The sequence below is a fragment of the Mauremys mutica genome, chromosome 2 (assembly GCF_020497125.1).
Source record: "Mauremys mutica isolate MM-2020 ecotype Southern chromosome 2, ASM2049712v1, whole genome shotgun sequence".
NCBI classification, from domain to species: domain Eukaryota; kingdom Metazoa; phylum Chordata; order Testudines; family Geoemydidae; genus Mauremys; species Mauremys mutica.
This window is the reverse complement of record NC_059073.1, coordinates 136,572,500-136,600,183: the sequence shown is the minus strand read 5'-3', so window position 1 is coordinate 136,600,183 and position 27,684 is coordinate 136,572,500. Positions and strand designations below refer to the sequence as shown.

The 27,684-nt window shown below is 57.3% G+C and overlaps 1 protein-coding gene across 4 annotated transcripts; it reads right to left on the bottom strand.

The window, feature by feature from the left end:
- Positions 1-405: 405 nt before the first annotated feature.
- LOC123364716 (actin filament-associated protein 1-like 2) lies at positions 406-26,849 on the bottom strand. Of its 4 annotated transcripts, XM_045007052.1 has the most exons (17): positions 18,588-18,676; positions 16,007-16,135; positions 15,076-15,168; positions 14,133-14,209; positions 11,697-11,796; positions 11,001-11,218; positions 9,811-9,990; positions 8,571-8,666; positions 7,850-7,937; positions 7,172-7,383; positions 6,660-6,781; positions 5,940-6,060; positions 5,686-5,791; positions 5,121-5,270; positions 3,923-4,083; positions 3,250-3,360; positions 756-3,118 (listed from the first exon to the last, which is right to left on the bottom strand). In XM_045007052.1, the coding sequence occupies exons 1-17, from the start codon at positions 18,622-18,624 to the stop codon at positions 3,092-3,094; spliced, it is 2,028 nt and encodes a 675-aa protein (XP_044862987.1). In that variant the 5' UTR covers positions 18,625-18,676; the 3' UTR covers positions 756-3,091. The 4 variants fall into 4 exon arrangements, with proteins under 4 accessions (XP_044862986.1, XP_044862984.1, XP_044862985.1 ...); XM_045007051.1 differs by lacking the exon at positions 18,588-18,676 and adding an exon at positions 20,783-20,915 and having other exon boundaries at positions 406-3,118; positions 9,803-9,990; positions 11,001-11,796; positions 15,076-15,165; XM_045007049.1 differs by lacking the exon at positions 18,588-18,676 and adding an exon at positions 26,678-26,849 and having other exon boundaries at positions 407-3,118; positions 9,803-9,990; positions 11,001-11,796.
- Positions 26,850-27,684: the final 835 nt, after the last annotated feature.

Below are 27,684 nucleotides of genomic sequence, written 5' to 3'. Positions count from 1 at the left end.
CTATAGGGGAGCTGGGGGTAGGGATCAGGGGGGTATGGGGCAGCTTGGGAAAGGGGTCGGGGCTATGGGATCTGGGGGTGGGGCTCGGGGTGCTGGGGTCAGGAGGGCATGGGGGATCTGGGGGTGGGGGTCAGGGGGCTATGGGGAGCTGGGGTCAGGGGCATATGGAGGAGCTTGGGAAAGGGGTCAGGAGTGTATGGGGGATCTGGGGGTGGGGATCAGGGAGCTGGGGTCAGGAGGGCATGGGGGATCGGGGCTGGGGGTCCGGGGGGTATTGGGGAGCTGGGGGAGAGAGTCAGGAGGGCATAGGGAGACCCCCCACTCCTTATTTTAAGATGTATTGAAAATGCATTAAAACTGATAAGTACCATTTTAAACATTCAATGTCTGCTTGTGCCAATTGCATTGTATGCCAGAGGGTGGCAGAACTGTGCCCTTGAGAGAAAAATCCACTGCTATGCTACAGGAAGTAGTGTTTCCCTAAAACATCCTTTAAAGTAAAGCACTCTTTCTCGTTTTCCATGTGGTTTCCTCTTATTTCCATCCAGCAGTGGATGTCTTAATTTTAAACTTGAAGAGATGGTGGGGTGGGTTAGGAGAACTGGGGATCCAGCCGTTTCATGCACCAGCTTTTTTCACCTCACCTAGATTTTAATCTCACCCTGGGTCAGAACCAAAATGTCTATTGAACCTCAGCCATGTTCCTAATCAATATTTCCCTATCACAAAATCACTGCACAAACCAGACTAAAGGAAACCCCTCCAAGCATCATGCATTTTACAAGATAAAAGGTGGGGTTTGAAACATTTATTTGACATAATTTGTTAAAAACAACCCTAAACCCCAGCAAAAAAACAAAAAAGACTCCCCCCATCTAACCCTGACATCTTTCTGAATTAACAAGTTACATATTGGACCTTTAAAGGCACACTGTCAATTTAACATTTCCTCTCACCACCCCCACCCTCGCATTTCAATTTGGTAAAAGCATGTTTTTAAAAAACGCAAGAACATTAGAAAAAATATGTCTACAATTACAAAACAAAATCCAATGCAAACAGTTGCTTTTAAACAAATAACAGTTCCCCTGCAGTGTTTGCAACCCAAACATTGCAGCACCATGCAATAGAAATCAACAAAGTCTGTTTTGCTTTAGATTACGGTCAGGTTCTTATACCCGGATCCTGTAAATTACTGATTCTGCATGAGCAAGCCCTTATGAAACCCATTGGGCACTGTGTGGTGTGAGTTCCTCTCTGTGCTCCACTGAGGATGGGAATCTCTTATAGCCGAGGTGCAGTGACTCAGGCTTCTGGCTCTGGAGGTGTCTATTTCAATCCCAGGTGTGTTGGGATGGCTGTCACACTGGGCCAGCTGCAGCCCTGTTGACTTCAACATGGCTCTGGGCAGACCCAGGGGAAAGCAGCTCTGATTGCAGATCAGAACCAGAAAGTGACGCGGAATTGATTTCCATTGTCCAAGTCTTCGCCGAAGAACATAAATAACTATATGTTCTCTATATTTTGAAAAATTCTTTTCATCCTCTGCTATGTTATTTGTAACACAAGGCACTAGTTTATTCGCAACATATTACCTTGAAGATGACTGAGTCCCTATAAAGATAAATACAATCAATGCTCCTGTGTTTACACTATTCTCAGTGCAGTTACTCTCATGCCACTTGCTGTAATGAAAGTTGTGTCCATGCCTCACCCTTAAATATTCACTGGGCATCTGAGCTTTCAGGCTTGGGAGAGAGTTACTAACCAGACTTTGCCCTTTCTCTGGTGCTGATGGCAGATCTCAGATTGTTTTATGAAGGTGGGTCAGTGTCATTAGGCCTGTTTGACAGAGGGAGAAGCTGAGGGACACGGAGGGGAAGAGACTTGCCCAAGGTTGTGGAGTGGTAGAGCCGAGGACAAAAGCCAGCCATTTTGACTCCCTGCCCTGTGCTCGATCCACTAAACCGCAGTGGGCACCTACAGTCGTTCCACAGGGTGTTAGCTCATTGGACTCTGATGTTTCAAAAAGAAGTGAATTGCCCATCTCTAAATGCCTCCAGAAATTATTGTCTCCTCTTAGTAGAGCCTGTGACCACTTTAAAAGCAGCTGCCACACTTCTTGGTCCCCGCTCATGTTCCTTCCCTTTCAGTCCCAGCATGCGGGCTGCCAAGAACAGCTGGCTAGAGGCAGTGCAGCAGGGTAGCATGCACACCTCCTGGCAGCCTCCTCCTCCCCTTTAGACTCCTGGTTGTATGGCCAGCGTACCCAGTTAGAAGCACTCTTCTTCTGATTTCAGACATGCCCAGCTGCACAATGCATGTAATGTTATCAAAGAGCTGCATCATTCCATCCCTGCACGGTAAAATGTCTGTGTCTATCTGGAAATCAAAAGGAGGGCTGTTATCTCTATGGAGAAAGGTGTTTGCTAGAAAGAGAAGTGGAGGAGATCCATGAAAGACTTCAAAGGACTCAAAAACACATAGCTAGGTAGCCCAGAGCATCCTCTTTGTATCTCCACTTTCTTTTAGGGTCTAACAGCATGGGAAGCTGTTGTTCACGTTTGTTCTCATCTTTCATCCCGTGTGTCAGGAGGCATTCAAAAGAACTGTCTTCTGAAGCACCAGCCTATGCAACTTGAAGCTGCAGGAAGGTTCCGTAAATGCAGACAAAGAAGCCATCTCAGCTCCACCTCTGTCACATCAACCGCAAGGAGGAGAGTGCTGGTGGCTAATGAGCTCACAAGCCACTGCGGAATAGCTCCCTGGAAAATGGTACCAGATGGATATGCTGCTGTGAAGAGTCCAGACCCAGTAATGCTGGGGTGAGCCCTCTCCCACCCAGCCTGGTCCTCTTTTCCCCATTTCAGTGCCACTGCAGACAACCTATAAAAATCCAGTCAGTTTAAAACCAGAAAAAGAGTTATTGTAACATTGATAACTATGGTAAAAAAAAGGAGAGATTCAGAGTTTATTGTGCATGATCCACATGCAGCGTTAACGGTATATATATAGACACACGGTCTGATATGTATATGTACAGTGCAATGTCTCCTGCCTTTGGGAACACTCAGCGGGTGGAAGGGGCCAATTACATGGCAGACTTCATCTCCCATTCCTGAAAGAGAGGGATGGAGAAAGGACAATTATTCCCATGTCCTGTGGGGGGAAGGGAGTGCTAGGCGAGCCAGGCCTTTCCCCCCCACACCCAGCATGACTCTCCCTAGCAGAGGAGATGGCCCTCCGTACCTTTCTCTTCTGCAATACCTTCCCCTTTTCAATGATGACCACAGAGGGTGCTCGCCTCAGGGCGCTCTTGGTGGAGGTGGTGCGTTTCAGCAGAGGTGTTAGGAAGGAACCCTGCGTATAAGAGTAGAGAAGAGGGGTGGGTTTGGGAGCCCCCTTTTGCCCTTCTTTCCAATCTGTCTGGGGGGTTAGCTGCCTACCCTGCACGGCCTGTGAACAGAGGCTCTAGGGCAGTGGTTCTCAACCTGTGGCCCGTGGGTCACATGCGGTCCAATCAGCACAGAGCTGCGGCCCATGTGACATCCTCAGGGCCATATAGGTATTGGATGCGGCACAATGGTAAATAGGTTGAGAACCACTGCTCAAGGGCCATTCCAGCCTCTGGTCAGACCTCTCCCCCTGTCTAGGGGCTCCCTTCCATATGGAATCACCTCCCCACCTTGTCTAAAGGCAAGAAAGAAGGACATAAGCTAGACCTGACTTTCTCAAGGAACAGGAGAGAAGCAGCAGAATAAGGAGAGGGAAAGAGGGAGAAGAGAAGATGCTGGGGAAGGGATGGGAGAAGAGAAAGGCAGGAAGCCCTAGGACAGCCCCTGCTGGTTTCTAGCCCCCAACTGTTCTGTCTCATGGCTGCCCAGTGTCTGGCTCTCACCCTCCCTGCTTCATCCTCCCTTACCTCGGAGCCTGCTGAGCTGGTGGCGGTGGCTATGTGGCCCTTCAGAGACTTGCCGATGGCTAGCAGGTTCATCTCCGAGCCAGCCTTCAGCCTGGTTTTCATCCGGCACGCCCTTTCCAGCTGCCCTACCTTCTCCTCCAGCTTGGGGAAAGCCCTCTTACCTGCAAGAAGGCAGATCGTGGGGCCATGTGAACCCACATGGCAAGCTGAAGGCCCAGTCCTGCCACCCTGACTCACTCTGGTTTACAGCCATGCCCCGAGAGTCGCAGGACACCTGTCATAACCATACAGCTAAGGGTAGCATAAAATCCCTCCTTTACCTGTAAGGGGTTAAGAAGCTCAAATAGCCTGGTTGGCACCTGACCAAAAGGACCAATAAGAAAAGAAGATACTTTCAAATCTGAAGGGGAGGCGGGAGGTTTTGTTGGTGCTCTCTTTGTTGTGCTCTCTCGGGACAGAGAGAGGGACTAGGCAGGAAAAAAAAATCTCCTAAAACCCTACCTGAAATAAGCATCTAACAGTACAAAAGTTGTAAGTAAAGCAAGGAAATGCGTTAGATTATCTTTTGTTTTAGCTTGTGAATGTTCCCTATGCTAAGAGGGAGGTTTATTCCTGTTTTTGGAACTTTGAAGTTGAGCCTAGCGGGGAATCCTCTGTGTTTTAAATCTTTTTATTACCCTGTAAAATTACCTTCCATCCTGATTTTACAGAGGTGCTTCTTTTACCTTTTTCTTTATAATAAAGTTTTTTTTAAGAACCTGATTAATTTTAGTGTCCTAAAATTAAAGGGTCTGGTCTGTACTTTTATTAAAGGCAATTGGTTAGTATATTATTCTCAGTCCTCCCCAGGAAAGGGGATGAAGGGGCTTGGGGGAATATTTTGGGGAAACAGAGACTCCAAGTGGCCCTTTTCCCTGAATGTTTGTCTAAATCACTTGGTGGTGGCAGCAATACAGTCCAAGGACAAAGAAAGGATTTGTGCCTTGGGGAAGTTTAACCTATGCTGGTAGAAATAAGCTTAGGGAGTCTTTCATGCGGGTCCCCACATCTGTACCCCAGAGTTCAGAGTGGGGAGGGAACCTTGACAACACCCACGGCTCAACCCTCCCAGCCCTCTCCTGCACTGAGTAAGTCTTGCTGACCCCTGGCACGGGGGCAGGGGGTCAGCAACTTGCCTGAGGCTGTACAGTAATCATACCAATTAAGAAATCCAAGCTGTCCGGGGCGCCCTTTCTCGCGGGCTGCATCAGCGTCCGCTGAGACTGGAAAAAATCCCGGCTTTTCAGCTCCGGGGCCACCTCTACCCACTGCTTGTTCAGAGACTTGCCCGGGCTGGCTGGAGGAGCAGCTGGAAGAGCACAGGAGAGAAAGGGGTCAAAGGCTGTGTGACCGTGAGCACTCAGAAAGGGATTCCCCCTCTGGGCATGCTGAACCAACCTAGAGACAGAGCTGCTCTGTGCCTGGGGCCCAGGGGAATCCTGGACATGCCCATGGCCAAAGGGGAGGAGCTGTTCTGTAGCAGGCAATGAGAAACAGAGGGGCACTTCTCTATGCATGTGCCACCTGGAGACCCACTGGAGCCAGCCCATCCCAGAGAAGCAGCGATACCCTCTCAGCACATGCTGTGGCAGACGTGGGAGCCGACCAGTGCTGGGACGCTGCCTCTTACCAAGATGAGGCCATGCTCAGCTGTTGTCGGACACAGAGTCTGCCCCCTGGTGCAGCCACGTCCCTGCTGCGCTGGGAGAGGGAGCCTCACTCACCTGTCTCCTCTGGAGCCCTGCTCTGGGGGTTGCTGAAGGCACTGTCGGGAAGGGAACATGGGAGTCTCTGCGTCTGGTCTTGAGTGGCTCTGTCCAAGCTCTGCTGCTGCAAAGAGAAGCCAGTGAGGAGCCTGTGGACGAGCTGGCCAGATGCGCCTACCCAGATCCCCATGGAGTTTCACCAAGCTATGCTGGCCAAGGGGCTGGCCCACTCGCTAGAAACGCCTACAGATGCCGGACTACATGGAGGTTACCAGCTGGTGCAGTATATCCGCATTGGAGTAGACAGGGCTGGGGTGAGTCGCCGGTGTGAGCTGCCCAAAGGGGTCGTCCATGTAGGTGTTGGGGGTTGGGAATCTCCGCAACAGCAGGCCCCTGCAGGCAGAGCAGAGAGGAAGCCCTGTGATGCTGGGCACCCATCGGGGGTGGGGATTTTCCTTGCTTAGCACCTGAGGCCCATGAGTGCTTCGAATTGGACACAGCAGGGCCTGATGAGTGCTGCCTGGATGCCCTGTGCATCTGAGCGGTAACACCAGGGGTCTGGACACAGCATGGCTTGACCCCAACATGGCTAGCACATGCTTCGGTCATGCACTAGTTCTGTAACTGGGTCCCCATGGCAGTGCCAGATGCAGAAGCAGCCAGGATTCTGTGCCGGGAGCCCTGTCCCAGCAAAGGAGAAAGAGAGATCACTTGATCGTTACGTGTTAGGTTCACTCCCTCTGGGGCACCTGGCATTGGCTACTGTCAGCAGACAAGATACTGGGCTGGATGGATGTTTGGTCTGACCCAGTACGGCCATTCTTATGTTCTTAAGGCACCCACGGGCAGCCAGGTCCCCTGCCTTAGCCGAGTGGGAAGGAGAATGGAAAGAAGGCTGAAGCAGGGAGGAAGCTGGGACCACGTGAAGATAGGAAATAGGGGGAGCTGCTCTGAAGAGACACTGTGTCTCAGGGGTGCTGCGGGCTCCTTACCCCACAGGGACAGAGCTGGGTCCATCTCCAGGGACTGAGGTTTCATACACAGAGGCTGGTTCCGCTCCCTTCTCCACCTGCAGGATCTTCAGCCAGATGTCCCTCTCTTCATCCGAGTGGGTCTGCGCCAGAGAAGGGGACAGGTTGGACCAGGTCCATTAGGGAGGGGCCATGGAGATGCCTTCCTCTCGGGAATGGCATCGGCTCTGCAGTCACAAGGGCAGGAAAAGGACTAGGCGTGACTGGGCAGAGCAGAGGGCTGGGGAACCAGGCCGGTTCCTTGCTGCGTCTCCCCATGCACAGCACAATCGGCGCGGAGTGCGGCTCCCACGTCTGCGTGACCACAGCACCATCTGGAGCTCCAGAAAGGGAGAGGCAGATCCAGTTCCTACCATCTGTGGGATGCTGCCAGTGAGAGCTGTCCCCCTACCACCAAGCTAATGGTCTCTCTGCTACAGCTTGGCTGCGGGCCATGCCAGCACCATACGGGTTAGCACAGCTGCACCACGCACCTGCAGGACAGCGACCTCTCTGCCTTGCTGGCTGATGTGGATGTGATGCCGTCGGCCCACGTCGGCCCCTGGGGTCACATTGCTGCCCGCCAGCGGCACAGCGTACTCAGGGCTCTCAGTGCAGCTGGGGTCTCTGAACATCCGTAGGGCGCCCTGCTCCACCCTGCACCACAGCTTCTGCCACTGGTTGTTCAGCAGCACGTCCAGGAAACCTGCAGAGCGCCCCCAAGGCCTCTCGTTAGGAGATGTGCCTCCGCTGCCTCCTCCGCCATCGGGGAGAGGGCTTGGCACTGACCCACTCAGCACAAACTGCAGCTGATGCCTCTGTGGGCTGTGGGAAAGGAGCTCAGGAAAGCCTGGGGTGAGAGCACGGGCTCTGTGTGCAGTTACCCCCACAGCTCTGCCAATGCACCCAGCACCCCGGCTGTTCCACTCCTGGGTCACCTCCCCACCACCAGCCCTTCTGCAAATGCACCCAGCACCCTGGCTGTTCCAACCCTGGATCACCTCCCCATCTCCACCAATGCACCCAGCACCCTGGCTGTTCCAGCCCTGGGTCTCCTCCCCATCTCCACCAATGCACCCAGCACCCTGGGCTGTTCCAGCCCTGGGTCCCACAGACAGGATGGCTGCGGTAACTGATGCTGCACAGAGTGGTCAGGCTGGTCAATACCGCACCTCCCTTCCTTGGGATGCAGCTGGCTGCAGCTGGGCTGATCTGGGAGTTCTCCTCATCTGAGTCAGAGCCAAGCTGGGAACCTCTCACCTAAGAGAGACACAGGTGCCACAGACAATGATCACTGAGGCGAGGAGAGTGGATAAGCAGAGGGAATTTCAGGCTGAACATCAGAGATTTCCCCATGGGCAGACCCAGGAGATGGGGGGCAGCTCCCCAGGGAGGAGGAAGCCCCATCACATGGGACCATTCAAATGGCACAACATGCCATAGGGAACAACCCAGTGCTGTCTGGTCTCACAAGGGCATCTCCCTCCCTCAGATTTCCTGGGTCAGGCTGTGCCCTTGGGCACATCCCCAGAGCTATGGGCATGTCCCAGGGCAGAGTCCCTCCTCAGGGTTCACAACATTCCTGTGGGCAGCAGCAAGCAGGGCTTGTTGTGGAAGGAGCTGCTCAGGACAGGATGGGATAGCTGGGGGTCAGGGCTCCTTGGTTCTAGTCTCGCCTCCCAGTTATCGCACTGGAGACTGTCAGGATTTCTGGGTTCTATTCCCTTCTCTGCCACTGACTCACCGTGACACCTTGGTTAAGTCACTCCCCTGTGCCTCAGTTTCCCTGCTGGAACACAGGAACAACGATGCTAACTTGGGTGGGGAGAGGGGTGTGAGAGCACTCCAGGATCCCCGGTAGCAGGGCTAGAGATGGCTAAGGAACCTACTCACCTGGTGTGAGTTCCTGCCCTGCTCTGAGCTGGGCAATACTGGGGAGCTGTGGGCAGAAGGCCTGCTGAGAGGAGAGCTGCTCACCTCCTCAATCACCTGCAAGAAAGGGACAGCATTACAGCCATTGAAGGGGCAGCTGGGGATCCCAGCCCCCCAGGCACAGCAGGAGCCCAGCCCCCTCAGAGCAGAGTCATTTCCAAGGCAAGGAATGCGCTGCTGGGAGGGTCAGAGCCCCCATGGCTCCTGCAAACGCCTCTCTAATGCAAACTCCTTGTGGAGCCCTGTGTGGGGACGTACTGCAGCTTGGCAAGAAAGGGCATTGGCTCGCCTCACAGCACAGCTCCCTCCCCACGGCTCTGTGAGATTTCTGGGAACAACTGTCAGCACCCAGCTTGGCCTACAGGGGGAGCCAGGCCATAACTTATCTGCCAAGCCCCAGGTGACAGGACGGTGCCGGTCCCAGCCCGCAGAGGGCAGTGGGCAGCGCAGGGCTCTGACTGGATGATGCCTGTCCCCACTTGCAGAGGGGAGTGGGCAGCGCAGGGCTCTGACTGGATGATGCCCGTCCCCACCCACCGAGGGGAGTGGGCAGCGCAGGGCTCTGACAGGATGATGCCCGTCCCCACCCACCGAGGGGAGTGGGCAGCGCAGGGCTCTGACAGGATGGTGCCCGGCCCAGCCTGCAGAGGGGAGTGGGCAGCACATGGCTCTGTCTGGACGATGCCCGTTCCTGCCCACAGAGGGGAGTGGGCAGCGCAGGGCTCTGACAGGACGGTGCCCGGCCCAGCCTGCAGAGGGGAGTGGGCAGCACACGGCTCTGACTGGATGGTGCCCGGCCCAGCCTGCAGAGGGGAGTGGGCAGCGCAGGGCTCTGACAGGACGGTGCCCGGCCCAGCCTGCAGAGGGGAGTGGGCAGCGCAGGGCTCTGACTGGATGGTGCCCGGCCCAGCCTGCAGAGGGGAGTGGGCAGCGCAGGGCTCTGACTGGATGGTGCCCGGCCCAGCCTGCAGAGGGGAGTGGGCAGCACATGGCTCTGTCTGGACGATGCCCGTTCCTGCCCACAGAGGGGAGTGGGCAGCGCAGACTCATCTGACATGTAGTCTCACCCCGACAGGAGCTGTTTCCTCGCCCATAGTCCCCCTCGGGGGCTCCCAGGCGGTGGCAGAGGCCACTCTTGACCCTCCGCACTCCCATGGCCCCCCTCCATGCACAGCTCTGCCAGGGTGTAACACCTCCAAACCTTCCTCCAGTCCTCGGCCTGCTGGTGGCTCTGGAAGCCCATCACCAGCGTCTCTGCCGCCGCCCCCGTGATCTTCAGCACGTGCTGCATCTTCTTGCTGCGCTTGGCCTTGTAGGCAACGCGGCAGCCGCGCAGGTCCAGCTCCAGCACTGGCTGCAGGTCCTTGGCACACTTGTAGCACTGTGGCAGCACAGGGCAAAGGGCATGGCTCAGCCAGGGGTGGCGGGGAGCGCAAGGGTCCGAGACTGGGGATAGCAGGGCTTGGAACTGGAACTCACAACCCTGACCCTCCCTGTGGGGCTGGGGGCTGGAATTCAGGATATAGGAGTGGGGGTCTTCACTGTTAGGTACTGGGGGGTTGGGGTCTGGGGTCTGCAGGGTTGTGGGTTTAGGGGTTAGGCTTGGCAGGATGGGGGTTTATGAGGTCAGGGTGCAGGGTCTGCAGGTCTGTGGGTTTAGGTGCTCAGGGTTGGGGGGATGGAGGTTCAGGGTTGGGGTTTAGGGGGGTCAGGATTAGGCGGATGGGGGTTAGGGGTGCCGGCAGGTCTGTGGGTTTAGGGGGTCAGGGTGCAGGGTCTGCAGGTCTGTGGGTTTAGGTGCTCAGGGTTGGGGGGATGGGGGTTCAGGATTGGGGTTTAGGGGAGTCAGGTTTAGGGGGATGGGGGTTCGGGGTGCAGGGTCTGCAGGTCTGTGGGTTTAGGGGGTCAGGGTTGGGGGGATGGGGGTTAGGGGTGCAGGGTCTGCAGGTCTGTGGGTTTAGGGGGTCAGGGTTGGGGGGATGGGGGTTAGGGGTTCAGGGTCTGCAGGTCTGTGGGTTTAGGGGGTCAGGGTTGGGGAGATGGGGGTTAGGGGTTCGGGGTGCAGGGTCTGCAGGTCTGTGGGTTTAGGGAGTCAGGGTTGGGGGGATGGGGGTTAGGGGTTCAGGGTGCAGGGTCTGCAGGTCTGTGGGTTAGGGGGCTGGCAGGTTCAGGGCACCGAATGCACTTCAGTTCACCTACCCTTTTACCCTGCAGCTCTTCCCTGCACCCACCTCCACGTCCCTGCACTCTTCGCCCCTTGGGCGCCTGTTGCCAAGCCCCTCCCTCCCCCCCGGCACTGTCCTGCACACACCCCAGCCCACGCAGCCTTCACAGGGAAGCCATCTCCACCTGCGAGTGCTCCCACCCCTCTCGGCCCTACCCAATGCTCACCAGCAGGGCGTGTTCCCGGACAATGAAGAGCTGCTTGGCCCACTGCCCGAGCCAGCGTTTCCTCCAGAGGAAGCCGCAGAGCTGGGCCTCGGGGCGAGCAGGAGCCTCGGCGGTGCCAGCGGCAGGTGGCCACTGGATGTAGTGCGCACGGTCCTTCACGCAGTCCTCGTCCTCGCCGTATGACTCGTAGTGGCTGCTGTCTGTGTCCCCGCCGCCCGCTGCCCAGAGCATAAGGGTGGCGCTGAGCAAGCGCCTGGCGAGAATGGAGCTGCCTGTCGGCAAGGGGCCGCCCCAACAGTGCCAGGGGCCTCTGGGCTTGCAATGGGAAGCACACCATGCCGCTGGAGCTGGGAGCCATGCAGGGAGCCGAGCGGGGCTTGGAGAGCTTACAGTCAATGCCCACGTGGCCTAGATGGAAGAGGCGGCACAGCATGCAGGAGGCGTGCCACAAGCAAGGAGGGTGCTGTAAAAGGGAAGCAGCAAGAGGCAGGGGTGCCCTGTGCAGATGTGCAGAAGGCATGGCACAGATGTTGGAGGGGGGGTCCCAGGTGCATACATTGCAGCTGATGGGTCCTGGGTGACAGGCATGGCACAGCCACATGAGGGGCAGCTTGTGTACACACGCTGCAGCTGATATGTCCTGCCAGCTGCTCCCACCTCGTTTCGGAAAGGAAGGGGTGTAATGGAGCTGGTTACCTGGGCTCATATGTCCCTCGGGGCTGATGGGCTCTGCCTCCTCGTAGGAGTCCTCAGCTGGCAGGCTAGGGAGGTGGGGCAGGACGCCCAACGGGTTTGTCTAGAAAGAGCAGGGAGAACTCAGCGCAACAGAGCCAGGGGAGGCAGTATCAGGGCATGGGGTGTCAGTGGGACTCTGCCTGCCAGTCCCCTGGGGGCTCAGGAGAGGTCTCAGGAGCTGTGCCCTCCCTTTGCACACTGAAGGGCAGGCTCAAGATACTCCCTTCCCTGGGCAGTTGCTCAATCTCCACCTCAGGAGCTCCCTCTCTCCCTGTTCCAGGTTGATGTGGGCTTGGAGTAAGCACGGATCCCCGCCAGCATGCAATCGCCCTGCTCCTTGGCAGCACGTCTGCCGACTCAGAGCCCTGCATCTGGACAGGACTGAGATGAAAGAGTCTTTGATGCCCGTGGCTTGGATTTCTGCTTCCTTCACAACTTAACTGCCCCTAAAGTGGCCTCTACGGTTAATCGGCCTCTGCTGCCTTCATGCTGTTTAGCTACCAAATTAACTGCTTCTGAAATCTGTCAGCGACATCTCGCATTCTGGCACAGGACACCGCTCTTGTTCCTGCCAATCGCATCCCGGGGGGTGGTCCTCTCCCCCCTGCCACGGCTCCTGTTACCTCATCTGGAGCCCACATTTGCTTCCATCCACATCCGGAAGAGCAGTAGAACTCCGCTGGAGCTGCACATCTGCTCAGAGCACGGGGAAATGCCATCTTGTCAACCAATCCCCCCACCATGCAAGCAAGACAACGTCCCACGGTATGGGAATGCACCATATCTCTGCTGCATGCAACGCATCCTCAGCCGCATGCAGCGGACAGCTTCCCCTGCTGCATCCAATGAAATGTGCCTCTCTTCATGCAATGCAGTGCATCCCGTGAAGCATGTGATGGAACACGCCCCTGCTGCATGCCGTGCAATGTACCATTCTCCACAAGAATGACACTTGGCTCTGTTGCATGCAATGCAACACCTGCTGCATTCTCTTGCACATGCAACAGATGGTGCTGCACTTCATGTAATGTGTCCCTCCCCTGCAATGCAACACACCCACTTCTGCTACTTCATACCACGTGTCTCTTGCTCTCTGCAGTACAACAGATCCAATACTACAGGCACGGCAACACATCTCCGTATGCAGGAAAATGTGCCCATGAGGTCCTGTCACGGCCAGTCCCCTGTATGGCTGTTCCTCAGGCACTGGACACCTGAGCAGGTGGGAGTGACAGGGAGGGCGGGGAGGGAGTGGAGCCCTCTGCACATCCCTCTCTGGAAACTCCCAGTCTGTGCTGCAGACGCTCCTATTCCTTTCCGGTTCCCCAATGATCTCATGGCCAAACCATCTGCTCTTGTTTGCGGAGGGGCCTGACAGCCCAGCAGCCGGGAAACCCGGCTCCCGCTGCCACAGGCTGGGAGCCAAGGCGGGCCCTTCCCTAGGCCTCAGGCCGGGGCTGTGGGATAGGGAGGCCTCACTATGACCCCTGTATCCTGAGATGCCCAAGGGATAGCAAGGGGTAGCTGGGAGCAAAGGGGCAAGAGAGAAAAACAGACAGACCCCTGCCCCATCTCCTTCATGCAGGGCCCTGCCCCTACCCTCGGACACAGCCCCCTGAGCCCTTTCCAACTCCAGTCCCTGACCCATGGCCCAGTTGCTGCCTCTAATTCCCCTCCCTCAGCCCGTTTCCCCCACACTCGGCCAGTCACCCCAATCCCCAGCCACTGCCCCACGTTCAGCCCCTAGAAACCCTGGGCTGGATTCTGAGCACAGCCTGGAGTCCAAGAGCAGCAGGAGCAGAATCCTGCCGCCCTCATCTGTATCAAGAGGGTGCAATCGCAACCCATGCCCCTACTTGCAGCCAACACTGATGCAGTCATGGGGCAAACGGGGGGGTCACATGTGCCACCCCGCAGCCCGTTTCTGCCTGTCTGGGTTCCCCACCAGGGCTGGGGACCCTGCTCAGCCCCGGGGAGGCTCAGGGGAATGACACACACACGCATCCCAGGCTCTGCTGGACATGCAGAGCTGGCAGGCTGCATGGGAACATTCCTCCCCATGCTCCCTGCTCCGCTCTTTCTGCACTGAGTGGACAGCAGGGCCATAGCCCAGGGACGTGCAGTGTTGCCTGGAATATGTGCTGAGTCTCCCTCTCCCACGCCGTCACAGTAACAGCCAGGGGCTGGGATGCTCCCGTGCCTGGGGCTGGCCTCCTAGCAGTGGGCACAGCAGGACAGCCACAGTGTGACAGGCTCTCTCGTTGCCCCACGCACTTAGCAGGTGCTGGGACCCTGAAAAGCGCCCACCCGCTAACTCCACCCTGGGCATCAGAGGTAACTGAGATCTCTGTCTCCCTCTCACGTTGCTTCCTGACCTGGAGTGATCCAGAGACTTACCTCGCCTGAGGAGCACTGGCCATTGGCAGCGGGCGAGTCACACTCTCCCCTTCCCATCGTGTCTGGAGACGAGATTGCTGCCAAGAAAGGTAACGATTAAAATCATTTCAACTAGCCACTGGTGCCAGCTGCAGCCGGGAGCCCCCGCTCGGTTACCGCGGGATGCTGAGTGTGCTGCAGCTGCTCTGCTCAGCCCTGTTCCAAACCTTCCAGGCCCAAGAGTGGGCCGAAGATCCTCGAGAGAGAGCGCGAGACCCGGTGTCTGGAGCTAGGGAAGCCCCATGGGAGCCGATGCAAGCTGGATCCGGCCTCAAAGCATTTGGGATCATTCAGCCTGCGTCACTAATAAAGCCCAGTTCGCAAATGTGGACCCCTGAGCTTGGCACCCAAATCCCTCAGCCTGGCAGCGAAGTGGGCCTGGCCAGTAGCTGAGTACCCACAACGGCAGCTTGGGCCCACACTCAGTGCAGTTGCCGCCGTGGGGCACAGAGCTCCAGGCTCTCTATAACAATGGGTAGCACTGAGACTCCCCTCAGAGGGGGTGAGTGTCCCTGCAGGCTGAGGCACCGGGCTACAGTGTTAGCATCTTCTAAGCCAAAGCGGAGAGTCCTGGCCACCATCCCATAGGCCGATGTTTCAAACATGCCCAGTACCTCTGGGTGCCAAGCTTTGGATACCTGCATGTGTCTCAAACAAGGGCAACTGAAATCACTGGCCACTTTTGCGTATTTGGCAGAAAATCTGAACCCGTTACTGGCCTCGACCCACCCGGCCTGATTCTGATCTCATGCATAGGGTGCTCATGCCTGCACTGCAGTCCCTCTGGCTCCGCAGCTGTGTCACTGAGAGCAGGGGCTGGCCCGACATATATAATTAGGAACTCCCCCCCTCCTTCGTGCAACTCCTCTCGCATCCCCCACATGCTACCAACTCCACTGCTCACCTTGGCGTGGGCTCAGGTCAGGTGGCGTTTGGAAGGCGCTGCTCCCAGAGGAGGGCGAGATGCAGCGCATGATCATGTACTCTGCGTCCTCTGCTGTGGGGAAAGAGGCGGATCAGGATCACAAGAGGTGACGGGACTAACGCCACAAACAAGTGGGGGATAAAAGCTCTGAGATCAGGCTGCTGCTCCGGATGGGGTCGGGTGACTCGGCGGGCAGGTGCTGGGAGATTCCAGACAATCCCGAATTAACCTCAAATTCTAGGGACTTGGACGGGGATTGGTCTGGAGACTGAGTCCAGCAATGGCTTGTTCATGTTCAGTATGCATCATTCTCCTTTGCCGAAAGCAGCTCCAGTCCGGGAGCTGGAGTGAACAGTTTGCAGACACCCCATCATCGGCTGATATGAAACTAGTGGGCAAACCCGTAGGAATAACAGGGATGCTGGAAGAAGATTGGGGTCAGGCACAGGTAGGAAAAAGGGCTAAATGGAACCAGCTCTGGGCAGGCCCAAGGGGACAATCTCATTGGTAAGCAAAGTTACAGAGAGCGACAAACTGGATAACCAAAGATCCAGAGAGCTGGACTATGGTGAGCACCAAAGAAGCCATTTGACTGGCTGGACCAGTTTCCAGGGATCATGGAGAGCCTGCGGTAGGGTGACCAGATAGCAAGTGTGAAAAATCAGGACAGGGTGTGAGGGGTAATAGGAGTTCATATTTAAAAAAATTCCCAAATATTGGGACAGTCCCTATAAAATCGGGACATCTGGTCACCTTAGCCTGTGGAAATGGACAGGGCTGCAGGAACAAATCTGATCTGCTAGAGAAAGTTTCCCTCTTTTGGAGTTATTAGGATATAGCCGCCCCCATGGGTCATTAGCAGATCATCACCTGTCTCTGGATACCTATGCCCCAGCAGCAGGATACATACATGGAGGGCTCTGGAACCTGGAAAGTAGCTCAGCGATGGATTTCTTCTTGGCCTGAGCAATGTAGCTGAGGTTCTCCCGGTCCAAGATCAGCAGGAAGGACTCTAGGTCCAAAAGGAGCTTGTCTAGATCTGCAGGCAACACAGAAGGAACAGGGCAGTTACTAGGGGAACCCCATTCTGTCACATCGCCCCCCACTGGGGGATCCCAAGACAGCAGGATGCTGATTGAGCCGAGCCCCTGGGAATGCCTTAGAGCCAACCAGCCGAGCGCATGGAGCTCTGGGTGTCCAGGACAGGTCAACGCACGATGGGTAAGGCCCAGGGCTGGAGTTTCCGAGACTGGGGCAAGAGTCTTTCAACCTCAACAAGGAGCAGAGAAAATATCCCTTTGCCCTCCCCTGCTCTCTATATCCAGCCTGGCCCAGAACCGGCTCCTTGCACCCACGGGTCATCTGGGGACCCATTGCTCCCATCTCCTGCACCTGACCCCAGCTCGCAGCACAATCCTGCCATTCAGAGGAGGACACAAGAGGTACCCAGAGCTGCTAGGGAAGAGGGGAGGGTGACCGAAGGGGGCAACAAGGAGAGAATAAGCAGCAGTGGGAGACTGAAGGCCCTTTATGTCCACACTAAAAGAGCAGGCTTGTTTGGGGGACTGGGCTTCCAGGTTCTTTGAGAGGAGAGATGAATATGGGGTTTGACTGGGAGAAGGGTGAGTTTAACTCAGTGTTTCCTGCCAGAGAGCTCCCCAGTGCATCAGGGAGGGAGGTGGCAGCGCTAGGGATGGAACCGGAGCGCCCCCCCTTGGGGAAGGCTGGCCAGGCCACATCAAAGATGCAGAGGCGGCTGGAAAGTTCTCCGGTGACATCTCTCCTTTCAGTCCACTTCCCCGTTCTCCCTCGCCGGGCTAGCGATGCTGGGGAATGTCTCTGCATTGTCTCCCAGGGCTGCTGCCTGAACAAGGCCTCTTCACCCCTCCCTCATCCATGACCCCCTCTGTCAGACAGCGGGGCAATTGTGCCCTGCCACCAACAAGCGCTCAGAAGCCTCTGTGCCTTCACTGACATCCCACGCACCAAAGGGGGGGGGGAAGGAGGGGGCGTTAATATTGCACCAAACAGCACAGCTGATGAAGGCTGGTGTGTTCCCAGTGCAATGCAGAGCATTTGCCCGCCGCCCCCTCGCATGGCTTGGCAAGAGGAATAAAAGCCCCCAATCAGCCCAGAACAAAGGCAAAGCCCAGGGAGAGCCTGCCTGTTCTGCGCCACAGCAGCATCCTGGGTTACAGGCCTGGATTCACTCCCCATCCTTGGCTCCCTCTCTGTCAGCCTCTGGGGATAATGATAATTGGCATTTCCAAGGCACCTGGCACCACAAAAGGGATTCTGAATGGATCATTGCCCCCCATGCTACAAGAGGGAAACCAAGGCACAGAGCATGGCAGTGACTTGCTCAGTGCTGGACAGCAAGTAAGTGACAGAGCTGGGAATGGAGCCTATGCTCTCTGCCCTAGCCACTTGATAACACCCCCAACTGAGCACAGAATGAACCCAGGAGTCTTGCCTCCCAGGCTCAAGACCTCCAGACCATCTTTCCTCTCCAGAAGCTCTCCTTCCTCCCTCTACAGGCTTAGCCCAAGACGTTTACACTTGGGGGCTTACAGATTGACACCGAAAGAACCAGCCTGGTTTACAGAGGGACTGAGCACCTGCAGCTACCACTGACGCCCACAGAATTTGTGGGCACTCAGCACTCCTGAAAATCTAGAACTTGGGGGATTCCGATCAAACAGAACCTAGATGCAAACCACCCCTTACGTTGGGTTTGCTAATCCCTGCCTGGCTTTGCCCTGTGTCCAAAAGCAATCCCTTGTTCCAGACAGCCTGGCACTGGGATGGCAGACCCAGAAAGGAGCTGTGGGTTTGACCCAAACCCTTGGAATCTGCCCCTCACCCGGTGATGGCTCCGTGGATTCCTACACCTCGGCAAAGCCATGTTCGAATCCCGGCTCGGGTCACAAGCACAGCGAGGTGGGCGAGCCTGGTCCCCAGCAGGGGTTCGGCATTCTCACCACAGCCATTTAAGAGATGCAAAGCATCACCTGGGCCATAAATGGTGGAAGGGGCCCTCCAGATTGTAGCCCCAGCAGACATAGAGCTGTGTCTGCTCTATGTCCCAGCAGCAATTTCCTGCACTCAAGGAACATATGGTGGAGGAGGGGCTTCTTCCCCCTTCCCCAGTCAGTTTACAACCTCACCCCCACCATCCCCATCAGTCTTCCCAGGAATGACACAGAGCAGAGGGCACAGCATGGGGAGACATGCAGGAGACACCCAGGTCACTGCTTGCCCACCGCCTGAACTCTGCTGCAGAGGCCTGAAATCGCAGTGGAACCCCAGAGCCTGGCCCTGCTCCACTTCTCGCCCAGCCAAACGTCCTTCCAGGGTGGAGACCTTGGCAGTGCTGCCAGCTTTCCTCATGCTCCCTTCCAGCCCCCAGCAGCTCCCCCGTCCTCATAGAGAGGGGGCAACACAGACTCCCCTGCTTCTGCTTCCCCACTGCCAGGCTGCTCCTCACCCACCCTGCCAGACTGCTCTTCCCCCCTCCCCGCCATGCATCTGGAAATGTTTTGCGTCTCCCTTCTCGGCACCACTCCGGACGGCTCCAGGCTCCACTCCCCGCTCCCAGCTGTGATAAAATGTTGCAGGCCCGCTGACGAAACCCACTGATTCTTGGCCTGAGGCCCAGGCGGCCTTTTCCTCGTCCCCCCAGCACCGATGTTCCCTCACTGGTTCCCTTGAACGCAAAGCTGCAATTTGCTGCCTGGAACAATTGCAATGTTGGGAATGCTCCACCAAGCCCATTCTGCCCAGCCATGGCAAGCCTGCCCTAAAGGCCGCACCCCAGGCCCCCTCAACCCCCCACCCTGACCCTACCCAAAGAGGGCATCCTTCACCCCCCAGGGAACCTCCCTGCCCCCCAGGGGGGTGGGACAGGGCTGAGACCAGGCCCATTTTCACTCCATTTCTTGGAACCCCCTCACGGAGGTGACGAGCCACAAGGCAGCCCATGGGCCCTGCTCCCCATGGCGGTGATGGTGCCCGCTGCTCTCAGGGGACCTCACCACCGTAGGGAACTGCCGCATCATAGGACCTGTTGGGAGGGCAGTGCGTGCAGAGCTGTTCTAACCTCAGCTCACTGTCTCCAGGCCCAGGGGGAGCGGGGTCAGGGTTTAAGATGGCTCCCCATGGCACTTCCCTGATGAGTCTCTGGACAAATCACGGTCAACAGCTTCCCCAGATTCTCCACACACACACCCCAGCTGGCATTCTCAGAACCATGAGAGGGGCCCCATCCCCTGGGGAGCAACGAGACCCTGCCAGGCTCCTGGGGGGGGGGGGGCAGAGAGGCCCCACAAAGCTCCTGGTATGTGAGTATGCAGGGGCAGCTCCATCCCTCTTCCCCAGATCCTTACGCAGATAGTCATTTATCTGATTAACGAGGAAACATATGTCCCAGGCACACAGCACAGCACCCCCAGCACAACATCCCCACAGGGCACACCGCCCCCCTCCGAGGTACCCTACACCCCCGGACACACAGCACAGTGCCCCCAGACACACCACGCCCTCCCCGGGCACGCAGCCCAATGTACCCCTTTCTGCACACACAAGTTCCCAAATGCATACACCTGTTCTCTCAGTGCATCTCCCAAAACACACAACCCAGCCCTCTTCCCAGCACACACACACACACACACCTCAAACACATCTCACTCCTACCCCTCAGCACCTCTGCCACACCCCCTCTGCAAAGCATGCAGCCCAGCCTTCCCCAGCAGCACCGCGTTGCCCAGCCCAACGGGCCCACGTCCCCCTCTCCCGATCACAGTGCAGCTGGCAGGGGCTGCGATACCAGCCCACCTGCGAGGGAAGGCCTGGAACCACCCACCCTGGGGCAGATGCTCAGCCCCTCAGTTTGCCCCTTGCTCCTCTACATGTTTGAACACACGGACAGGCTCCTAATGGCTCTATGTGGCTGGTCCTGGGAGGTCACGCCGTGGAAGCCAGTCACAAGGGCTAGTGAGGGGAGAGAATCCATCGCATTCCTCCTTTGCCCTGGCCTGGCACAGTGGGAGGTGGGGGAGAAAGTTTCTCATCAGCTGTAAGTCTATCTGATGTAAGCGGCCTGCCCCACTGCCTGGGACAGGGCTACGGATGAAGCACCATCCTTACCCTCCAGCTGGGGAGGGTCAGGTCGGCGGCTTCTCGAGTCATATTGACAGACCCGTGTTGTTTTCCGATGACACTCCCCTTTCACCTCCGTTCTAGCATGCCAGCACATTTCCATCCATGGACACGTGGCTCTCTCCTCCGTCCTCCTCACCTACTCGGCTAGGGAATCGCTCATGTCTCTTAGCCCCCAGTCTGGCCAGCCTCTCCTGCTACCACCTGCCCTGGTAGGACAGCGCCGACTCACACCCAGCACCTCCTTTCACAATGGACGGAATCTACCGAGGCTCGCAGTTCATCCCAGCAGGAAACAGGGAAGGGTTGTTCCGCATGGGCCGTTCTTCGGCCAGTCCCAATGGGGCTCCCACCACTTCCTTTGGGGGCTATTCTACAGCCTTGCAGGGAAGGGCTGCACTGCAGCTGATGGTGTGATTCCCAGCATGGGCAGACATACACGGCAGTAGCTGTGAGCTAGCGCACTACAAACAGCCGTGTGGCCATGGCAGCACGGGCAGTGGGATCGGCTAGACGCCCTAATACCTACCTACAATCTTGCATGGGACTGGACTCAGGCGGCTAGCTCGTGCCACTGCAGCTGCACTGCTTCTTGTAGTGCGCTGGCCCAATCAACGCTAGCACGTGCCCGGGTACACGAGCTGGAAAATGACGACTCCGGCTGCAGTGTGGATGTACCCAGAGATCTCGCTCTTAGGCAACATCTCCTGCTCTTTCCTTTGCCTTTTTCCAATTTCCCTCGGCTTTAACATTCTCCAGCAGCAGATCGGGTTGCGGTGTTGGGTGGGGAGCAGTCACTGCCCCCAAACATTTCCATGGGGGCAGCTAAACAAACATGAATGTGCCCAGCCCTGCCCTGATGCACTCACACATCGGCTAGCAGCTGGAGCTATATTGGTTAGGGTCTAATGCATAATCCAGCCAGTGGGCACGCCAGACCTGGTGGTCTGAGAAGGGGGCCAGGATCAGCGAACACAGTGCGCGCCATCAGACCCATGGCAAGTCGTGTGGTCAGTATCTGGAGCGAAGAAACATCCTGGCTTCTTCACAGGATGGTCAAGCAGAGGAGAGGGCTGGGAAAGGTGCCCAAACTCCGTGTGTTGCAAGGATGTTGGAAAGACTGATACGGAGCTGCCAAGTGCGCAGAAGCGAGACAGCCCCCGCTCCCCTCCCACCTCCCCAGTCCTGACTCATAAAACAGAAGGGTTTACTGTGCTTTATTCCCACACCCCGGACCCTGTAGTTCTGAAGGCTGCAGACCTGCTGTCCCACATTCCCCTGGGGCAAGAAAAGCCGAGGTCATATTTCATCATGGGATTCCAGTTTCAGATTCGGCCATGCCAGTCAAGAACACAGAACTGTGTCTGTCCCTCCCCCATTCCCCCTTCCCACCACCCTGCTCCCTAATCCACAGACTGGACCACAAATCCATTTGTGCTGGAATCCTTCCTCGCTGCTGAACTGGCCCCTCCATCTAGGATGATAGTCTCACCTCCCTGCCCGGCCCATCTAGCTCAGTATCCCCATCCCCCTGCTACTCCTGATCAGACCAGTGAGTCCAGCCTGGTCCCCACAGCTCTCTGCTGCGCTGGGTCAGACCAATAGGCCCACCAAGCCCCAGTCTCTGCAGATCAGACCAGTGGGCCCATCTAGTCCCATGACCTGCCTGTTGCAGAGGCCAATAGCTGATGATTCAGAAGAAGGTGAAATCCTCCCCACACACAGACCAGAGTCACGCCATGCGACTCCTCAGGAAGACCTGGCTGCATCCAGGAGAGAGAGCACATGTTGAAGTGCCTTGTAAACAGCTGGGGATGCAGCAGAGCGGTAGACGGCCCAGGTACTTGGAGAAGCATCAGGGCGGTTTGACGGGGAGCAAGCACCTGGCTGAGGTGAGCCTGGTTCTCAGCACTGCAAGGAATCCTGTGCTGGCAGAGGTGGGGATTCCAGCTCCCTGCCCATCCTTTGCACAAACCCACTGGCAGGGGTGGGTGGAGAACGACCAATGAGGGGCTCAGAGACTGGGTGAAGGGAAGAGGAGAGCGAAGCGGCCGGCGACATGGCAAAGGAGGGTGAGTGGGCGGATGTGGGAAGAGAGAGAGGTGGGCAGTCAGCCAGCATAGGGGCTGCTGGGCTCCCCCAGGGGGTGGCTGAGTGATGCATGATTCCTCTTCTCCGGCCCACTGTCTATGCAGCTTGGGCTCACTTCTCTTCGTATATCATCCTCTCCTTTGGTGCCAACCCCTTGCATTCCCAGAGCCCCAGCGTCCTACCTGGGCCCCATCTGCAGCTCAAGGGAGCAAAACGTTCTGACATTGCTCAGCAATCCTGCAGCCTGGGTCAGTCTGGGGTTCAACAGGAGTTTGGCCTCATCCATCCTGTTCCCAGCTGCTGCTCCCGCACCTTCCTCCCAGCCTGCCTGACCCCTGGATCCTCCCCAGGCTTGGGCCCCTGCACCATCAGTGGTCAGTGCACGCACCTGCCACAGCGGGTGCTGCAGAGCCGTGCAGGGCCCTGGGACAAACAGCGAGATGCTCAGAGGAGAGGGAGGGATTTGGGACAGGGGCGCAAGGGCAGGCAGGGAGCATGGGCAAACTGTCACTGCCTGCAGGAGAGAAAACATCTGGGATGGAGATGGATTTAGCAAAGCAGGAGGGGATCCAAACATCTGGACTTCCCAAGAAACAGGGCAAGGCGGGAGGGGCGGGGATGACTAATTCCCTGTACCTTGTTCAGGGGCAGCAGGACAGGGGGGCACTGGGAAGGGGGCGGGTTTCTGGAAATAAAGGAGGGAGAACTTGGGCGAGGGAGACATCCCTGTGCACAGCACAAGCAGAGCCAGCATGCTCCTCCAGTGCAGATCCAGGGAGCCCCCGGGAAGGGAATCCAGCCCAGCTCTGCCAGGCCAGGCTGGGGGCCCTGTGCACTGAGCACTCCCTGCTGCTTCCCTCTGGTCTCCCCACCTCCTCACTTCCCTCCTTCCTCCCCCGACCCCAGCAGAGCCTGAATTCCTGTGATGACATCCCCTCCACTCCCAGCACCGCTCCTCTTCCCCCCACCCCAGCCCGGGGGCCACATTTCCCCTCAACTCTCACCTTGTGCCTGCTCGTGCCTTATCCCTCGCAACCCCAGCACCCCAGAACCCCGCACTCAGCCCGCTGGCACCCACAGCTATGAGCAAGCAGCCCAGCTCTGACAGGACCTGCCCTGCCATTAACTCTCTTCTTCCCCCCCCCTCCCCACGTCAATGATGGTCTGTCACAAGCTCATTCAGGGGCTCACCTGCTGCCTGGCACCCGGAGAGCAACGCGCTGCAGGAACACATGACACGGGGGCTGGGGGAGGAAGCCACCCAACGTGCAAGGGATGAGTCAGAGCATTTAGCGCCCACGGGCCTGTGGGAAGCAGCGCTCCTCCTCTCTATCAGCAACGGGAGAGCTCTGTGCTCGCGTGCACTGCATTTCACGTGGGTTTAGTAAGATGGACTTGTGTGTGTGTGCACGAGAGCATGTGCATCCTGTGCTTTGTTGCACATGTATGCGTGCACAAAGGTGTGTGTGCGCCCATGTGAGCTCACCCGCTTTGTCACACGTGCATGCAGGTTTGTGTGCGCCCAGGTGGCTGTCTAAATGACAGGGTGTGCACATGGTTGTGTCTACACGCCTACGAGCGTGTGTGCCTGCAGACGTGTGCTCACGCATGTGTGTCAGCGTGCCTGCGCTGGTGTGAGCGTCATTCCCTGGTGCTGAAAGCCTGGCTGCTGCAATCCAAGGGGTCTCCGACTCGCCCCTGACAACGCGCCATCCATAAACATCCCGGGCCAAGTAAATGCTATAGAGATTGAAAACAGCTGCCTCGGTTTCCATGGCAAGAAAGAGCGGTTGAAGGTAAACGCATCTGCCCCCATTCCCGTCTCCTCCCACAATAGCTGCTGCCTGCAGCAACGTGCCCTGTCCGGGTCCCCATGCCCCAATCCCACGTCTAGTAGGCCCCTTACTGGGAACCGTGGGAGCAACTTTCACAGCGACCCAAAGAACAGGAACTGCCGTGGAGCTGGGGAAGTCTAGACAGTGCAGGGAAAGGCACATGGAAAATCCAGCTCCTCTACCAGCCCATTCCTAACACCTCATTCCCCCGCTGCTGTCAGCGATGGCTGGGCCACTGTCCATTCAGACGCTCCAGGTGATGTGCCTTGAAGGCGTGCGCCCGCGTTCAGGGGAGGTGGGTGCTGAGTTCCCCAGGGAAAGGGGTCATGCCATAGACCCCAGTGTGCTGCCTGAGGCTTCCATCACCCAGCCCCAGAGTGCCCACGGACCAGCCCCAAGCGCCTCCTCTTTAAAGTAGTGCAAAAGCCAGAGTCACTGGACTCAGTCAGGTGTTGGCGGAGGAATACAGTCTTCCAGCAATGCTAGCAGGAGAAGGAACAAAGTCCACCCATTTATGCAAAGGCTTCACTGTCATCTTGTCATTGTCCCTACTCCCCGCCCCCCCCCCCCCCACAGGTCTGTTCATCTGTGTGTCACCATCTCAGATTGGGAATTCCCTGGAGCAGACGCTGGTTTTATATAGCACGTTTATGCAGCACCTGGCACACTGGGGCCTGATCCTTGACTGAGACCGCTATTATTATTTACATGACAGTACCACCCGAGGCCGCAAGTGAAATCAAGGCCCCACTCTGCTAAGCACATAGTAAGAGACAGCCCCGGCTTTAAAGAGCTCACAGTCTAAGACAGACAATGGGTGGGAGGGGAAACAGAGGCACAGAGAGAGGAAGCGACTTGCCCAAGGTCATCCAGCAGATTACTGGCAGAGTCAGAGATAGAATCCAGGAATCCTGGTTCCCAGTCTGACGCCCCATCCGCTCGACCACACTGCCAAATAATAATAGCCTGAGTTTCAGAGGGAGACAAAACTTGGTTAAGCCGGGATGGGACAGGGTCTGGTTTTCAGGTGAGCCCCAAGGGCACATATAAAATCAGGATGCTAAACACTTGCTAAAAGTGTGTACTGCTGCAAGGAAACACACAAACACCCTGCACGCTACAGATCTCAGCGTCCCAGGTCTGTTGTCACCAACAGATTGGCCAGCTCCCTGTGCAGGGCTCTCTTTTAGCCAGATCCCACCATGGGCACAGGGGTATATCAGAGCCTCTTGGGACCGAGCCAGCACGGTCATGGCAACCTTTGTACAGCCCAGAGATGTCGGAATGCAGCAATCCCCCATCTGCAGTGCATTCCCAGCAACAGCAGGGGGGTGGAGAAAAGGTGAAGGAAGACTGGGATGTGTCTGAGATGCCAGTGTTTTAAGGCCATTCAGCAGCTAGTGCTTGATCTCGATACCTTTTCCCCAGGTCACTTTTAGGGACTGGAAAAGCTGCCAGGAATTCAGACGCAAGGCTCAGAGCTGGGTGATGAAGCAGACAGAACCACCCCCAGCAGGGGCCTCTTTCAGTCCTTTAAAGGGAGATCAGCCAGGATCGGGATGTGACTCCCACTTCCCCCGGGATAAAGTCTCCTCCTGTACTATCACTCCCTATGCAGCAGAAGCCAGGGATGGGGAAACAACCAGTTCTGCAGGGATCTGATCTCAGCCCCGACATCCCACTCTGACACCCAGCGCTGCTGTGGGGAGCTCAGCACATGGATGTGAGACCGTGAGGTCCTCTGTATCCCGCACCAGAATGACCCCATTCCAAGGGAAGTCGCTTCCCTCCAATCCCAGGTTCTCCTAATTTGATCTCCGCTTCCTGAGCCATCTCAGCGGCTCAGGGCCTGGACTCCAGCTTTCTGAGCTGTGTTGGCCAGCTGCAAGATGACTCACACCACGAAGGGATAAGGGAGGACGACTGCAGAGAAGAAGACATGGCAGTTCTGGAATTCCCTCTCTGGGCAGCGTGTTCCCAAGCAGCAGAGAGAAGGGCTCTTCCAGGCATGGGTCACAGCCCTCACCCCTGGAGATCCCCGGCCTCCCAACCAAATACCCCAGAGCAGAGAACTGCCCAGGAGTGCTTTCAAATGAGCCCACATTGCAAGAGAGAGGCGGCACCGACGGCACGTTGGCACCGTTACACGTATGTCAACGCCTCGCTCCCAGGCAACACGCAACATGCACTCAACCACCTGGAAAAGGAACACGCGAGCTGCTGTCTAACCACACCGGCGGCGGCGGGCACGGGCCAGTCGTGGGGCTGGAGCAATTTGTCAAGTGAGGGGCGCTGACAGCCATGGAGCCAAACCCTGGGTATGATGGGAACCGCTTCAAGCCAGGGAGTGTGGCAGCCCTTCGTTCCAGCACCTATGGGTGCCAGAGAGCACAGGCAGAGGTGCTGAGTTCAGATCTCACCCCCTGGCACCCCGGTTACCGCCAGCCCCGCTCCACAGAGGGGTTCCCAGCCCCGGGGGCTGACAAGGGGAGCGGTACCTTTCTGCTTCTCCATGGCGCCGGCTGCAGGGGGGGCGCTGGGGCAGGCTCCTGCGCTGGCCGCTCACATAGCGCCGGGCGCCCTCTCCTCCGCGGGCGCCGGAGCCGGGGAAGCCGGGCGCACAGGAGCGGCGGAGCCCCGGCCCCAGCGCAGCCCATGCCGGGAGGGGAGGGGGCTGGGCCCGGGATTCCAGGAGGAAGGGCCGGCGCCAGCCGCCGACTTCCCGGGGCAGCACCGCCACCTGCAGGGCGCGGCGTCCGGCTGCAGGCTCGGGCTCAGGTTTGGGTCCAAGCCCCCCACAACACATAAGCATTCAAGACCCTGGTCCTAGGAGCCGCTTGGCGGGTGGGTCTCTGAGCCAGAGTCCCACTGTGACTCGTGTGCCAGCCCTGCTATTTTGCAGTGTGGACGCAGCTCACGCCCCAGTCCCGAGTCAGAAGGGCTGTGGCATGCAGAGTGGGTTAGCATGGGCCTGGGAAAACCGGGTCCAAAAGGAATGGGAGGCAGGGCGCCTGGGTTCATTTTTCTGGCTCCGCCGTTGACTTGCTCTGTGATCTTGGGCAAGTCGCTTCCCTGGGCTGTGCCTGTGACATGGAAATGGTGGTACTCACAGGGACCCCCACCGGGTTTCACAGCTTGAGCAGGACCATCTACACGGCTCCTTTTAACCCCATAGTCACATAGTGTGAGCCCCACCAGCTTGAGTCAGTTCAGTTGACCCCGGGCTCTGAGAGTATCTGCCATGGGTTTTGTGCAGTGCAGACGTACCCTGTGTGTGGGGGTGGGGGGGGGGAGCAGGTTGTGAGACTTAACTCGCCAACAGCTGGGAAGTGCATCCAGATGGGGAAACACTAAGAAGGGCAAGGGATCAATATTAATAACTGGACACTTCTGGTGCATCTACACTGCAGCTGAGAGCCAGCCTTCCAGCCTAGGTAGACTAGTGGGGCTTGAGCTAGCATGCTAAAAATAGCAGTGTTATGGCTTGGACTGCAGTTCTGGCTCT